Source organism: Syngnathus typhle, linkage group LG7 (assembly GCF_033458585.1).
Source record: "Syngnathus typhle isolate RoL2023-S1 ecotype Sweden linkage group LG7, RoL_Styp_1.0, whole genome shotgun sequence".
Lineage (NCBI taxonomy): Eukaryota > Metazoa > Chordata > Actinopteri > Syngnathiformes > Syngnathidae > Syngnathus > Syngnathus typhle.
This window is the reverse complement of record NC_083744.1, coordinates 5,907,127-5,921,748: the sequence shown is the minus strand read 5'-3', so window position 1 is coordinate 5,921,748 and position 14,622 is coordinate 5,907,127. Positions and strand designations below refer to the sequence as shown.

The window sequence follows — 14,622 nt, the reverse complement described above, 5'->3', positions numbered from 1 at the left end:
GCATTTCACTATTTTTAAACAGGATGTTGAAGCTCAGAGGAGTGAATGAACCCAAATGTGATAGAAAATGGAACTATGAAAACATATTTTCCACATCTGACATTCCTGCAGGCCCGATATTGATTCCACACCTCGATCATGTGCTTAATCTCATTAATCATGTGAGAAAAGAAAAAGCAGAACAGCAAAGCTTTTTTTTTAAGAACAGAACATTTATTTCATATGATATAAAACAGATGGCATATGAACATTTGTAAATTAAATCTCATCTGTAACCACGTGTTTGATACATGCTCCCATCCTGCTGCATGAAGCAAGATTCTATACATAGTAAGCCTCTTAATTACACTTTGTACAAGTGAGAAATATGCAACCTGCATCCACAAACTTTGGAGTTAATTATTGCTTCTTTTTTTTTTTTACATGTGCTAATATCTTCTTTTAATACTAGGCTTACAAAAAGTCATAAAATCCAACCAACTGCAGATTTTCTTTTTCATCTGTTTAAATATAACTCAGCAATCACAAAGAAACAAGAAGTCTAGAAAGACGTAAAACGGAACATTCATAAAACAGTTGTCAGTATTTTAACACAGACTGACGGATGTCATTTCGAATAATTAAAACTTTTGAAAAAAATGTATTGTATTAGTCTGCAGTACCAAAATGAGGCTTCTCTACATTGTTGTTTATATGCTCACCTCAAGAAGCAAAAACCTTTTCCACAGTAAATGGTTAACTATGAATGCTTAAATAATAACCAACACTTTAAAGAATACCTATTAAACTATAAATAATTTAAAAAAAGGGTAAAAACTTTTCAAGGTTAAGAACAAAATAAAAGCAGTGTGGTAGTCCCAAAAGAAATTAAATGTTATTGGTGGTGGCAGCCACTTGGAGTGCTTCAGATGTCACAGTGATCACACATAAACACACTCACGCACACACGAGTCAGATTTCAGAGAAGCACGTGGCCGTGTCCACTGTTATTTCCTTCATGTGTATGTTTTGACTGAGGCCAGAGCTTGTGCTGAGGAGAAAAAGAAAAGCGTCAATCAAACTTGATGCGGGAGAATTTCAAAATTTCCCGGTCACTTCAAACAGACAATACGTGACTAAGGCTAAGAACAACGGCGAGGACACACACGAGTGTAATGAGTGTGGAAAAAAAGACAACAGGTGATGAAGGCCCTTACTGGTGCTACTACACACACATGAAGTGAGAGCCGTCAGCGAGCTGAGGCGGCGTGTTAGGAGATGGTGGGAGGGTTGGGGAAGATGGCGGCGGACTTTTCACTGCAACAAAACACAGCAATATGTTCAAGACCACAGCACACCCCCAAAAAAGGACACAACATGCTTGGGACTAAATGGCCATGAACACTTCAGCCATACCGATTGGGCTTCTTTTACCACTTGTGTGTGTCAATGTGTGTGTCCATCTCAGAGATCCCTTTTATTTACTGCTTCCGGCACTAATCGCAGCCCTGGCTCAGACCACGGCTCGGAAAACTTCAGTGGCGGAAAACGCCTCTTTTAGTCTTTAATGAGTGAGACGCTTTCTAGTGGGCAGCTGTGAAAGAAGCCACAAGTCGTGCGGGGCTGAAGTGCTCATTCAAGTCAAGCCAATATCTAGTGCACAGCATAATCAGATGGAAAAATCGTTTGGATACAGAAAATATCCAGAACTAGATTTGTCTACTTAAGGGATGGATACCCCCTAACATTGTATTGAAATGTTATATGCAGTACACACCAGCCACACATTTAGGTACCACCTGCATAAAAACTAGTTATAAATATCTAGTTTTTCATTTAATACTACTCAGAGATGTTTTTGTTTTGATTTGGTTTTACCTCTAGGGGCAATGTATCATGATGCAATACCTTTTTTTTTAACTTCAGCCTCAATAATATTTTTTTTATTAACTTTGTTGATGATACAAGGTGTACATATGTATGTGTATGGCGAGTTATTAGTTCTGTACTGTGTGCCAAACAACCTGATAAAACCCCCTTCCATGGCGGAGCGATGGATGATAAAAAAATATTGCACAACAGTGTACTTGTGTTTGGATTAAACATATTTTCCAAACAGATTTATCATCTCACTATATACATCAATAATCATGCCCAACTGAACCCGCAGTCGCCACTTTTTGTAGGCATAAAAAGCAAGATGGGAAATGCTAGAGAAATTAAATGTCTTTCTGGTCTCTTCATCAAACATTAGTTTGATCTTTTCTTTTAAGTTCACAGTATTCGGAAGCCGCAATGGAGTGGGGTTTATGATAAAAATGAAAAATATGAACATGGTCACATGCCAACTAATCTCCATTTATAATTGAATGCCCTCCTCCTGAGGTCATTTTGTGTTTACAGCCTACCTGCAACCAGCTTGCTACGTTTGGAGGCCTCTGCTGCTAGTTTGTAAGAGATATTAATCATCTTCTCTTTCTCTTGGATGGTAATCTCCTCTTCAGCCTCCACAGGGCTCAATGCTATGGTAGGCATCGGATTCTGCATGCTAGGGGACATGCATTTGGTCAATGTGCGACAATAACGAAAGCAAGGAATTTTATTCAAACAAACAGAAGGTCAAAAGGTTACAGCAGAAGTCTCCAGTGATGAATTCCATGTTTACCTGTTTTTGGCTATGAGAGCTTTGATGCGGTCAACTTTCCGTTGTTTGTCAGCTTCCTGCTCTGGACTAAGTGCCTCCTCCGGGTCCGACTCCACGTAGCGTTCAGGTATCAGCACTTTGTCCGGCACAGACAACTAGCGAGAGTCACAGATGTTCATGCGTCGCTTAATAATTTCCAAGCAGTTTGCTGTCAAGGTTAAAAAGTAAAAAAAGAGATTTAGCCTTACTTGCCGAACCACATTAAAGCGCTCAGAGTTTGAGGCTTCTTTGAGACGTGCGATTTCCTCAGCGGGCGTCTCCTGCTCCCTGACTACCTCCTGCTGCCTGAGTGAAGCTTCTAGTTCCAAAATGTCTGTGCTCATGACATCATCTCTCCGCCTCATTTGAGACTGTGAAATGTTTAGAAGAGAACCTACAGTATGAAAGGGTCCCGGATTGATTGGCTGATGTAAAAGCGTCCGTTTCTGTACTGTACCTGGACATTACGTGAATGGTTGTCTTTTGTGAATGAATTGCTGCGAGACAGAGCGTTCTCCTCGGCGTTCCCCCGAATGCGGACACCCTTTTTCTTTTCCTTGAGGGCACCCTGCTGGTGGCGGCGAATCCTCTCCAGCTGCTCCTCCACGCTCATCCTGGGCCGACTGCTTTCTAGCGCGCACAATTGATGCTCCATGGCGCTGTGTGGACGCTCCTGTTTGTCACACAACCAGGAGAACATTGTTGAGAGCGTAAAATCGGTTTATAATTCTCATAAAAACACCAACAGTCATGAACAAAAAAAAAAAAAAACGCGCAAAGATGGTAGAGACACCTCAAAATCACAAATCAATGAAAGGCTTGTGGTTGTAAGGTGGCAAAACGTTCAAGGAGATCTGAATACTTTTCAAAGGCTTTGTATGTAACTGAGGTGTCTCAATACTTTTGTCCACACAATGTATTCCCTGAGCATGCAGTTCAGGTAACAGAAAATAGCCACAGTAATGGTGCTTAATGGGTCTTGGGTGTCCACTCACGCAGAAAGAAACAAGTGCTTTGGAAGCAACCTGAATGAATTGCTGCTATGCACTGACACGCTTCTACCGGCACAAGCGTGTGAACCCACAGAGACTGGGCGGCCACTTAATGCCCGAGCGTGAGAGGCTGACAATGTGACGTTGTGTGCTCGGCGCCAAGCTAGAAGGAGCTGCTAAATTTGGATTCGGTCCAGAGCTCCAAGATGCTGGAGCGACTGTCCAAGGGGATGGTACCCAAGGGCCCGAGTTGAACTCTTCAAGGAACTCTCTTACCACTGCGGGCTATATTGTTAAATAGAACAATAGGCAGCAGACAAGTTGTTTGCATTTTTCATGAAAAGCCAGTCTTCATTTTTTTAAAACAGACATGTAGACATGAAGTGGGTGAGAAAGAAAAAAAGCACACACTCTGCCATGTGGCACACCAAATAACACAGTTGGTATTATGTGTGGGTGGAAACTATAAATTGTGCTTCTCATTTATTTTACAAGAGGCTGTTTTGGAGTGGGCTGCTCGCACCCGGTGGTGAGTTTAAAGCTTGATGACCACAACAGGCCATTCCGAATCATTCAGCTCGGCCCACAGAGGAAAAAGAAGAGCCAACATTATTCATATTTACTGTTATTTGTTTTGGGGGATATCAAATATGTGGGAAATACCCAGAAGCAGATTGTAAACATTCTGAGACTGACCATTCTGGAGTCAGGCTTTTTACTCTTCCTTAGAGTAACATAGGAGGCGATGGAGGATGAGTCAGGCACTGGGGATTTGGTTCTAGGTGGAACAATGCCAACTGGGTAGGATGGCCCTGGTAGAGGAAGAAGAGACGAATCGAGCGAGGTCATTGTAAAGTGCCACTTATGTAAAAGCAATGGCAACTCTTAAAAAATTCCAGTAGGGTAGACTTTTTTTTTTTTTAAATGTCATCTAATTATCATATCAATCAGTTGCTGCCTTGAGATTTAAGCGTGTCAAGATGATACCTTTGTTTGCAGGATGGTCGGACGGGTGTTCAATCCTGTCTTCTCCGTTGCTCTCATCCACTTCAGCCACTGTGGTGAGCTCCGGTTCACTCTTGTACAGGCGATAGTCTGGCCCCTGTCGATGAATTAGAAAAGTCTGCTTCAACACTGAGAATGCAAAGGCTTTATCAATGTGTTTCTTTTTTTTTTTCTTCCCATGGAATGTCTTCTGAGAGAGGGGCCAGTTGCCAAAGGTCTAAGTTTAGGCAGTCATTGAAACAGTCTTGTATAGAATTGCATGTTGTATGAGATGGACAAAATATTGAAGAGCAGCCAGCAGACGCATTCAACCCAGGATGGCTTGGAAGCAGCGAGATGACAACAAAAGCTGTCAATGTTAAAAAGAATGTTGCAACACACTGAAAAAAAGCATATTTCCTTGGGCTCAATAAAAAAATGGAATTATGAAATTAAAAAAAAGGGATGTTTTGCAACAAAAATATAAAAAATAGATAAATTCAAAATAAAAGGGGGGGGGGGCTACACAGCAGGCAGTGATGCAGCTGCGGGCAACAAGCTTACGCTGTGTGTGCCATTCTTCTGATTGGTCTTCCTGTCCTCCATTCTGTGGAGGGATGTTGAGCGAACTCCGGCATGGGGGGGAATTGCGAGGGGGTTGGGCTCATATGACTGGGGCAAAGGTGGCCGTGGGGGTACAGAGTCCTCCTCCTGGGGGGATTATACAAGGCATGACAGGAGGCAAGGTGACACAGGACGCCGCCATGCACGCTCTGAGTGACCTCCATCTGGTCCTGGTTTCTTTCATTAACTGACCACAAGGACACACTCCGTTGTTGCGAGCGACGCTGTCATACACACCGAGGATGCTCATCTGAGGTGGCCTTTATTTGTACAAATGCTATTTTAGGTTTTCAAGGATTGTTTAAAGATAAATGTATAATTACAAAACAAATACATAAATAAAATATATATGGAGTTGACACTCATTACCGTAAAAGTAAAAAAATGCGATTAGTGCTGTTGTATTATGATATTACAATACAGTTGACCCGTGCATACTCGAGATTCGGAAACCGTGGATTCTTTTCATCTTTTTTTAGTTTTTCTCATGTTTTTTTTTTTCACTTGCTTTCAAGTGTTCCTTTCATACCTCTGTTTTCTGCATGCTGAAGTTGGGCCCATACAAGGCCATAGAACCATCGGCGTTCCTCTGGTCTTTATGTTTGTTGAGGACCTCCATTACATCTTGGATCCGCCACAGCTCTTTCTGGATGTGCACATGATGCTGGCTAGGAGGTTCAGTCTGTGAAAACAGAGAGGAAAATATTAGGCGACAAATGAGCTCGGCAGAGGAGTGAAATGAGAGCAAGGATATTGATTGAAGAAAAAGTGCACTCAGTTTTACAATCCGTCAATGTGACACATTGTGTGTCACGGAGCTTGATAAGGAGATGTGTTGAGGCTCCCTTTTGGCCTTCAACTCCTAATTAGCAAATGAAGTGAGTCAGGTTGAGCCAAGAATAAACGTGATGAGGGAAAAGACAAAAGACTCCAGCATCACTTTGCCCGCTCATCAATTTTAGCTCCCCGAGTTAATGCTCTGGTCTTTATTTTAGAGACGAATCCTACCTGCGGACTTCCCAGCGCTTCGAGCTGCTCCAGCAGGTTGCTCTTTGTCAGAATTACAGCTCCTTCTAGTTGGTCATACTCGCGCCATGACCGCTCTAATTCCTGGTTTGAAAAAGACAAATGCACTTTTTTTTTTTTTCCCCACACACCCCACTCGGGAAAAACACATTTGAAAGGATTTAGGATGGCCTTACAGTTGTAACCCGGGAGAGCTCTCTGCAGGTGCCGAGCAAGCCGCTCTGCAGTAAGTCTCTCTGCTGGATGACACTCTGCATGGCAGCCGGGTTGTCTGAACCCAATTCGATCTCATGGCTGGCTGACAGCAGCGCTGTCTCCAGAGTATGCTGCAGGAAGACACAATTCATCAACATTAGCTGATTTGTTAATGAACAATTGGACTGTAACGGAACAAAATGTTATGAACGGTAATTATTATACATTTCCTGATACACTCACAGAGATATTAAGAACAATGTACAAAATTAGCTATTTAACAAAGCGACGCAGACGAATAGGCAAAACTATGAAATATACATTTTAAACATGAAACCTGTTTAGATGCTACGAGGGGTTTGCTGACTTATCAAAACGTGTATGTTAGCATCATGTGCATTCGTTCGTAAATATCTTCACCTCTTACACGCCACACCAACCAAATAGAAAACACAACATCAAGGGTTTTGCAAAAGTTGATCATTTGATTTTTGTCAATGTCTCTGTTTGCTATGGCCTTTAATAGTGGAGAAAAAGACAGCCTTCTAAATCTTTCAATAGAATAAAAAATATTTTATAATGAGTCATTGAGTGATGAGTCACCTTCTCTCTGTACAGCTGCTGAAGGTTGTCCTCGTGCGTCCTCACCACTTTGTCCTGCTCACACAATCGGCTAAGTTTGGTCTAAGGAGAAAACAACACAAAGGCGGTGACTCTCCATGCGTAGCGGCTGGACGTGACATGTCTTAGGGTTAGTAGAATGAAATTAGGCATACGTCAATGTCCCCTTCTTCTGGCATGTAGCTGTGTTCTCTGGGGTCTTCTGGATTTAGCTGTGAAGCAAAACAAAACATTAGTCAGAGTCTTCTCAAGCGGCATGCATTGTCTAAAACTCAGTCGTCTCATTGAGTCATATCATTTCAATTCATCTCAGATTGCACAAAACTAATATGACCACGACAATTTCTGTCAAGTTTTGACTTGGTTGGATCACACGACAGAAAGATAAATCAGGATGTGAGAAACTTTCCCACACAACATGCAGACTGTCACATGACGTGGCGGGTTGCGGCGTGACAAGAGTGACAAACTGCTAGCAGTTGAACAGGTGACAATGCAGCTGTTGGATGCCGACTGGGTGAAAGACGGGGGGTCGCTATTAGGCGACGGTGATCAGACCCCCCGAATCTCTTCAGACACTTGCTGAGGCTTTTTTTGCCCCCCCCCCCCCCCCTTGCAGCAGCTTCAAAATGCAACTGTAACCAGGCCACAAATGATCTCGATTATGAGGAAGACAACATTGTACTTCTCATTTCCAAGTCATGTTTTTTTTGCCATGACTTTTCAACATAACAACAGTCAAAGCAATGCATGGCAGTACAACATAATACAGCGAGATCAGTCTTCATGTGTCATGAGGACTTGGACACTGAAGGCAAAAAAAAAAATTAAAATAAAAAAAACCAGCCAACATGTGGATGAGGTTAAGCCTAAGCCTTAAATTGGCCTTACTTGCTGGTAAAGTTGAGGCCTCGGGGCCGAGTTCTCAATCAAAGTGTGAGTCATGACGATTAAAGGGTCATTTTCCTTCATCTAGTCCGGCGTGAAGACGAGGAGCAGTAGAGTCAGTTTACAACAGTGCTTCAGTGGATTCAAGTGGATTCAAACACAACACTTGCAAAATGCTTGATAGACTAATATATACACGCATTTGAATTTAGAATTAAAGCAGACAAAGAAAATAGTGATGGATACAGCACCACAAAGTGAAACTTACCAACAAGAAGACATTGTTCCAAATGTACAAGTGCAGCGGACAATGAGGAACATCAAGGCTACAAAATCCTTCCATATGTAACAATTATTGTCTGGAAATTATACATTTCCACTTATCAGGATTTTGACTGAAGAACAAACAACCACTAAATTCTGCTTTATTGTGCCATGTTCAGAACAGTTTTTAAAGTCAACTGAAGTATTTATAATAAATTATTTGACCACCACTATGTAGCTGACCAAACTCCATAATAAAACGCAGACATTGTTATTCATATATAACAGGTTTGTGGCAAAAAGAAAAAAAAAGAAAGCAAGGGCCATGCAACCATGAATCACCCCACCTGATTGTCCAAATACTTTAGAGTCCTTTGGAGATGCTGGGACAGAACATCGTTCTAGTGTCATGGCAGCAAGAAAAAAAAGAAGATGGATACCAAATGAAGGACATTTCTTATTGTTTTTTTGTCACATGTTCAAGAATGTACACGGGTGGGACGACTTAATAAAACAGGAGGAAAAGGACAGTTGAGGAGAAGAAAGTTGAGACACAGGTAACGCTGACTTCACACCACATCTGGGAGTGGATGGAACAATTCGTCTGAAGTAATGGCAGACTCTCATGGCGTACCCTGCTGACCTAAAACATACACATTTCTAGTCTAACATCTTAAAGTAGACTTAGCGATGCGGGGGATCCTGATTTAACGACGCCGTGTGGCAATTGTCCAAACCACTTTAAGCTTGCCCATGGCTTTGAGTTTGCTTCACTGTTAACATCTGTCCAGACTCTTTGGAGAAGTGAAATAACTTAATCGCTTGCCTGGTAAAATGAATTGAATGTTTGATTAAATTTTGAAGCAGAGGAGCTTATGTCCCCCCCCCCCCCCCCCATCAGTAAAAACAGGCACACCAGGATGGATAGCTGAGGTGGGAGATGAATGGCATACACACGTCACAATAAGTAACATGCCTCGAGAGGAATATTTTTGGGATGGTGGTTATTGGGGGGAGGCTGACCTTTGGGTTGTCGCCATCCATGTTAGGTTGCGTAAGCTGTGCTAGAGTATGTTCCCGGGCAGTGCTTAGCTCTGCCTGCTGCCGACGCAGCTTTATCAGAAGCAAAGTCAGTTCCTCGGGCTGCAAAGGAGGTGAGGTTGCGGGATGCCATTATCAAGCAGGGACATCGGAGGAAAAAAGGAGAAAACACACCAGGATAGGAGATGCGTCAATGCTCCCAGGTAGTGAATGCAGATCATGCAGATAACAACGATGAGATTAGCCCAAAGTGTTGGCAGCATGCAAATTCCCGACAGTGGCGCCTTTCAACACTGAGAGCAGAAAGCACTTCTCACGCTAGCGCCAGTGACTTTGACATACTCCTGAGCTGGCTTAAAAAGTTGAGACTGACAGCGCTTTTAAATCTCTGCTGGCGCGAATCGACTCTTGACTAAAGTCGGCATAGACTTAATCTGACTGCTTGGAGAAAGAACTGTCTGATTTTCTTCTTGGGAAGTTTGTCACAAGGTCATCTTGGATAAAAGTCACATGTAAATTGTTTGGACCAAAAAAAGTCCAAATCAGCCAGCACTAACAGAAACACGGCAGGATAATGATGCATGTTGACAAGTTAGTCATATGTAGCTAATAGACCAATGATGACTTACACTTTTGCCTTGGAGAGACTGGGCGGTGATGGCCTGGACTGGGATTCCTACAGGCATTGACCTCCTATCAGGAGGGTAGGCATACTGAAAGAGACACGCAAGGGCATTCACTCTCTATTTAACTTTTCATGTAGGAGGTGAATTTCTTCAAATCATATAATAGTGTGAAGATTTGCCGTCATGTCAAACAACAAGAACATGTAGATACATATTTTAGTAATCAAGTATCGACACCACTTGAGTGACCACAAGATGGCGGCCGATACAGGTATTGCGAGTACTGATATTTTGAACTGTGGCTTACCGATACTGACTGGTGCGCGCCCATTCCTTACAAAAACATTTCCTAAATTGTAAATGAATACTTACTGTCATCGACATTATGAAGAAATATTGATGGAATTATTCGATTTTTTTTTTTAATAAAAGTGAATATTTTGTCATTTTGATTTTGAGGTACATTCTATGTGACAGCTTTGCGCATTTCTCCGTCAGCGTTATGATGTGGAATGATTTTAAATTCACAGCTGTGCATTAGCAAGATTAAGAGCGAAAATATCTTGACCATTTCAATTTCAGAGGTTTCTATACTGTTGAAAAAAATGGTCATTCAAAATGTTGCTAAACAGGTGAACACCTCATTCAGAAGTTGACTCACCATAGGGATTTGGTGCCTTTGCTGCCTCTCCATGCTCAAGTCTCTTTGGTAGATGGGAGAAGCCATCTCGGAGCGGGCGCTGCTCATATTGTACGATCGCGGCGGCTGAGAATAGCCGCCATACATTGACAGGGAACCGTGAGAAGGCGAGGGTGGGATGGAGTAGGTGGGCGCCGCATGTTCCGAAAGGTTGATCATGGTTTTGGGGCTGGCCATATGGCCGTACATCGGCGGCGCTCTGGTGTGGCCTTGTCGTTGCTGCCACTCATACAGCTGCCACATGGTGTCAGAGCGCACTGAGCGGCGCTTGTCAGCCATCGGGAGACCCGAGGGTTGGTCGTACAACGACGGCGACATGCTGCAAATGCTGTCCCTCTGCGTCATGCTATTTCTGGGCATGCTGCGGTAACCGTCGCCATAATGAGGCACATGGGGCATTCGATGGTTTGGCATGTTCCGAGGGAGTGTCTGGTACGACGTGATGCTGCGGAAGGAAAAGAAGTGGGCACGTCATAGACTGAGATGATTCAAACATAGATCAAAACAAATGGAGATGCTTTTGTTTGTGGATGAATATCCAGGTTCCAACAGTAAAAATATGAAACACGTTACCCCGGTACTAAATAAAACACGCTGTGGTTTCTTGGAACAGAGCTAGTCATCATAGCAAAATGGCTTCCCAGAATATTAGGCGACTAAAATTACTCATTCAAAGCAAAATAAAGAAATGCTATTCGGTTATTTACTGTAATTATCCATCAAAGAAGGCAAACGGACGAGCACATATTGTCTCTTTGACCATCTGATGTCTATCACTGAAATCTGTTTGGATCCTTCCTATCGACATTATTCATCGACAATGATTCATGTTGGTCAGAGAGCCTGTTGCCGATTATTATCTGAAACCAAATATACGGCCGGTGACAAAACACCTTCTTTTTGGATACGACTGTCTCACGTTTATGGAATTTGACTAAACGCCAACCCGACAATGTTCTGTCTTTCAATGTGTAGTCAGTAAACAGAAACCCAGAAGAACACCACTGGACATTCGACACCTTTTCCAGAGAACAAAAACATTGCTTCACTTGGGTTCAAAAACAGTACAGCTGGCAACGAGAAAGTTTCCATTCAAACTTCCTGTCAGACCTTGGCGTTAGTGCATACTGGTCTGCAACGCTTAGTGAGATTAAAGAAGGCAGAGGCGGCTTTGAAACTATTCAATGTTCCAGAGGACGAGCCTTTTCAAATCAAATATGGTCAAACGCACTGAAATGCAGAAAATGGGAAGCTGTATCGTGAAGACCTCCTTACTTGCTTGTTAAAATTCTCAGAAATGACTTACATGAATGCTACTTAACCAAACCAACCTTCTGGTGTCATCATCCTGGGTGCGTCCTCTCTGCGTGCGAACCCACTGCTCCAGTTGCTGCATGGAGCTTGTCCTACTCAAAGTCCGTTCCGGCTCGTAGTTTGAACTTTGCTGAGGGGGAACTCCGGCGTGGTCAACCGGACCGGGTTCACCGCCGCCATTGACTTGGGGGGTCTGGTGTGAGCCATCAATCTCTGTCGGGGTCCGTGGCATGGCGAGCTTGACCGTGACCGCCGCCGCTGTTTGGGCTGGCTGCATTTTGATACTGTTGATCTTGGTGAGGGGGCGATCGGGGTTGGCGCCTTCTTTCTGGAAGCCGTAGCGCTCGGCGTCTCGCCGCTTCTTGTCCTCTTCCGCTATATGCTCGCGGTCCGCCTCCCGGTTGCGCTCGTTGTTCTCGATTTCGGGCTGTGTCAATGGAGGCCTGTGATTGTCCATCTGATTAACCTCTTGAGGGCCACACTGTTCCACTTTTAGCTTGTCCAACCTGACAATAGCAGGCAAAAGAAGAAATATAATTATATATACAAATACAATGATTTTAGTTGATTTGACACTGAGTTACTTTTGAATATATTTTTATAAACAAGGTTTATACTCAAACAAAAATGTCATAAAAAGTATGATTACTACAATAATGACGCTCTCGTCTTAATCTACACACAAGTTCCCTTCTGAAAGATCTGGCCCTGTTAAAATGAATACAAAGCTAATTTGCTGACTGGAAAATAATTATTAATTGTAGTACGGCATCCTAGGTGGAAATTAATTGATTTTTTTACTGCTACACCACCAATATACTCTGCTTTTACTTTAAAACAAAGACAAGGAGGGGCAGGATGTTTCCTCCAGCGGCCAGAGAAAACTGGGTGTGTAAAATGATATCTCCAGTTAAAAAAAACCAAAACAAGAGATAGCCCCTGCCAGGGCATGTCTGAAAAGTGCTGCTCAACAGCTAGAAATCCATTTGCCGCTCTCTACAAATCTGTGCTTCTTTGTGAGGTCTCTGAAGGTAATTGACACCGCTGCTCCTTGGCCTTAGATTGACTCAAGGTCAACGCTTCAAAGATCAGCACATTCCTCTTATCAGACGGGTTTACTGGGCCGGCAACAAGGGAGCATTCCTTCAGAGATTGTGCTTGAACCCAGTGAAACAATTGCATAACGTCTCGTGCAGCCTACCTGAAACCACGTGAAACCCATAAAAAAATAAAAAAATAAAAAGTACGGAAATAACACGCTTATTACACAGCCGTGTCGCAACGCTCAATAGCCTTTTAGCAGGCTCGCACATTTTGCAGTGCCATTCAGTTGATTTTAGTCTGTGCAGCACTGCATAGCTACAAAGCACTTGATCATTACGCCTCTGCTCACCAATGCTTAAAGGGCAATGGAGGCAGGCTGCTAAATAACATTTCACACAAAATGGCAAAGACTATCATCTCGACTGATGCGTTAGCAAAAGTGTGGCGAGCATTATATGTAGCGCACACTGTGATGAGATGCCTAAAGCACACGTTGGTTTCTATCCCTCAAATGAAATTGCCCATATGCTGGAGTTAAATGACCTCTGTTTTGACACTAACAAGAAATGCTCTAAAGTAGAATATTAGCATGTGTAGCGTAATGATTGAAGAAACCTTTTGACGGGGTCGGAATGCAAAAGTGCGGCATCCGTCATCACTTTCATCCAGGATTCCATCTCTTTGGCTGTGTCGGTGCAAAAGTAGTACGTCCGCATATTGGGGTGTGTCGCCTGCATGATAAGGTTTCTGAAAGGCAACATTGAGAATTTGAAAATGGTACGCTCGATCTAAGCCGCTGACTTAGCGGGGGGACAAAAGAAAGACAAATGGCAATGAGCGTATCAGTGCAAGGCATTTTCCCAGATTAGAGTAGTAGAGCCACCAAAGTGAAATCATACTCACCAGGTTGTGAATGTTACTGCGGGCATGTTGCTGCATGGTTCAAATGATGCCTCCCCAGCCAGCAAAGCAACACATTCAATTGTGACAGAGAAAAACAATGGTTATTTATGAGACAACTTCAATATCCTGTTTACCAGTTTCCAAAGAAGAAAAATACTAATCATCCAAAACATGATGTAAAATATTGAGGGCCAAACAATATTCTCCTCTTCTTAGAGCGACCTCATGACCTCTACTGCATCTCTTAAAGCATGTGACAAGTTTGGAAAAGAGTGGGCTGTGTGGTTGAAGCCCTTTGAAAGACTCCCCGGTGTCTGTGCTTAGATCGGCTTGGCAGGAGAACTTGTTGACTTTCAGGGTTTAGGAAGGACCCAAAATCAAAAGTAGTGGGAACCCGGTTAATGTTTCCCATATATCCGAGTAATGTTTTGGCTTGCAACAGACATTGCATTACTGCTTTTTAAAAGTCAATTACTAGGAAAGTGTTTCTGTATCCCTGCAATCTCACCAAAGTTTGTTTGGTTATTTATTCATTTATTCAAATTTTATTTTATTTTTTGCCTCACTTCAGAATTATTGTTTGTTTTTGTTCGTCACTCTATCGCTGTTTGATGGCGAAAGCACTGACCTTGAAGGCATACTTTCTGGTGATATGATCATCAACAGACAACATGGATACGTGGAAGCTTGGTAAGAGGATGCTGCCAAGAATCCCCTCCTCTTTTTCATCTGCAAAGC

At 42.8% G+C, this 14,622-nt stretch overlaps 1 protein-coding gene across 6 annotated transcripts in view; it reads right to left on the bottom strand.

Annotated features, from left to right (window-relative positions):
* Positions 1 to 363: 363 nt before the first annotated feature.
* Positions 364 to 14,622, bottom strand: part of LOC133156414 (pleckstrin homology domain-containing family A member 5-like) — a 61,506-nt gene continuing 47,247 nt past the window's right edge. For 3 of the 6 annotated variants that reach the window (XM_061282091.1, XM_061282095.1, XM_061282094.1), the window contains 18 exons: positions 14,513 to 14,613; positions 13,597 to 13,712; positions 11,955 to 12,443; positions 10,585 to 11,068; positions 9,927 to 10,010; positions 7,260 to 7,316; positions 7,087 to 7,167; positions 6,465 to 6,614; positions 6,271 to 6,372; positions 5,792 to 5,944; positions 4,642 to 4,756; positions 4,351 to 4,466; positions 3,120 to 3,335; positions 2,872 to 3,033; positions 2,645 to 2,778; positions 2,388 to 2,527; positions 1,215 to 1,296; positions 364 to 1,030 (listed from right to left, as the gene is read on the bottom strand). In XM_061282091.1, the coding sequence (XP_061138075.1) occupies positions 952 to 1,030; positions 1,215 to 1,296; positions 2,388 to 2,527; positions 2,645 to 2,778; positions 2,872 to 3,033; positions 3,120 to 3,335; positions 4,351 to 4,466; positions 4,642 to 4,756; positions 5,792 to 5,944; positions 6,271 to 6,372; positions 6,465 to 6,614; positions 7,087 to 7,167; positions 7,260 to 7,316; positions 9,927 to 10,010; positions 10,585 to 11,068; positions 11,955 to 12,443; positions 13,597 to 13,712; positions 14,513 to 14,613 (2,861 nt within the window). In that variant the 3' untranslated portion in view covers positions 364 to 951. Of the gene's footprint in view, positions 1,031 to 1,196; positions 1,297 to 2,387; positions 2,528 to 2,644; positions 2,779 to 2,871; positions 3,034 to 3,119; positions 3,336 to 4,350; positions 4,467 to 4,641; positions 4,757 to 5,202; positions 5,350 to 5,791; positions 5,945 to 6,270; positions 6,373 to 6,464; positions 6,615 to 7,086; positions 7,168 to 7,259; positions 7,317 to 7,995; positions 8,077 to 8,603; positions 8,658 to 9,279; positions 9,400 to 9,926; positions 10,011 to 10,584; positions 11,069 to 11,954; positions 12,444 to 13,596; positions 13,713 to 14,512; positions 14,614 to 14,622 lie in introns of all 6 variants that reach the window. The other 3 variants (XM_061282096.1, XM_061282092.1, XM_061282093.1) reach the window with 3 other exon arrangements.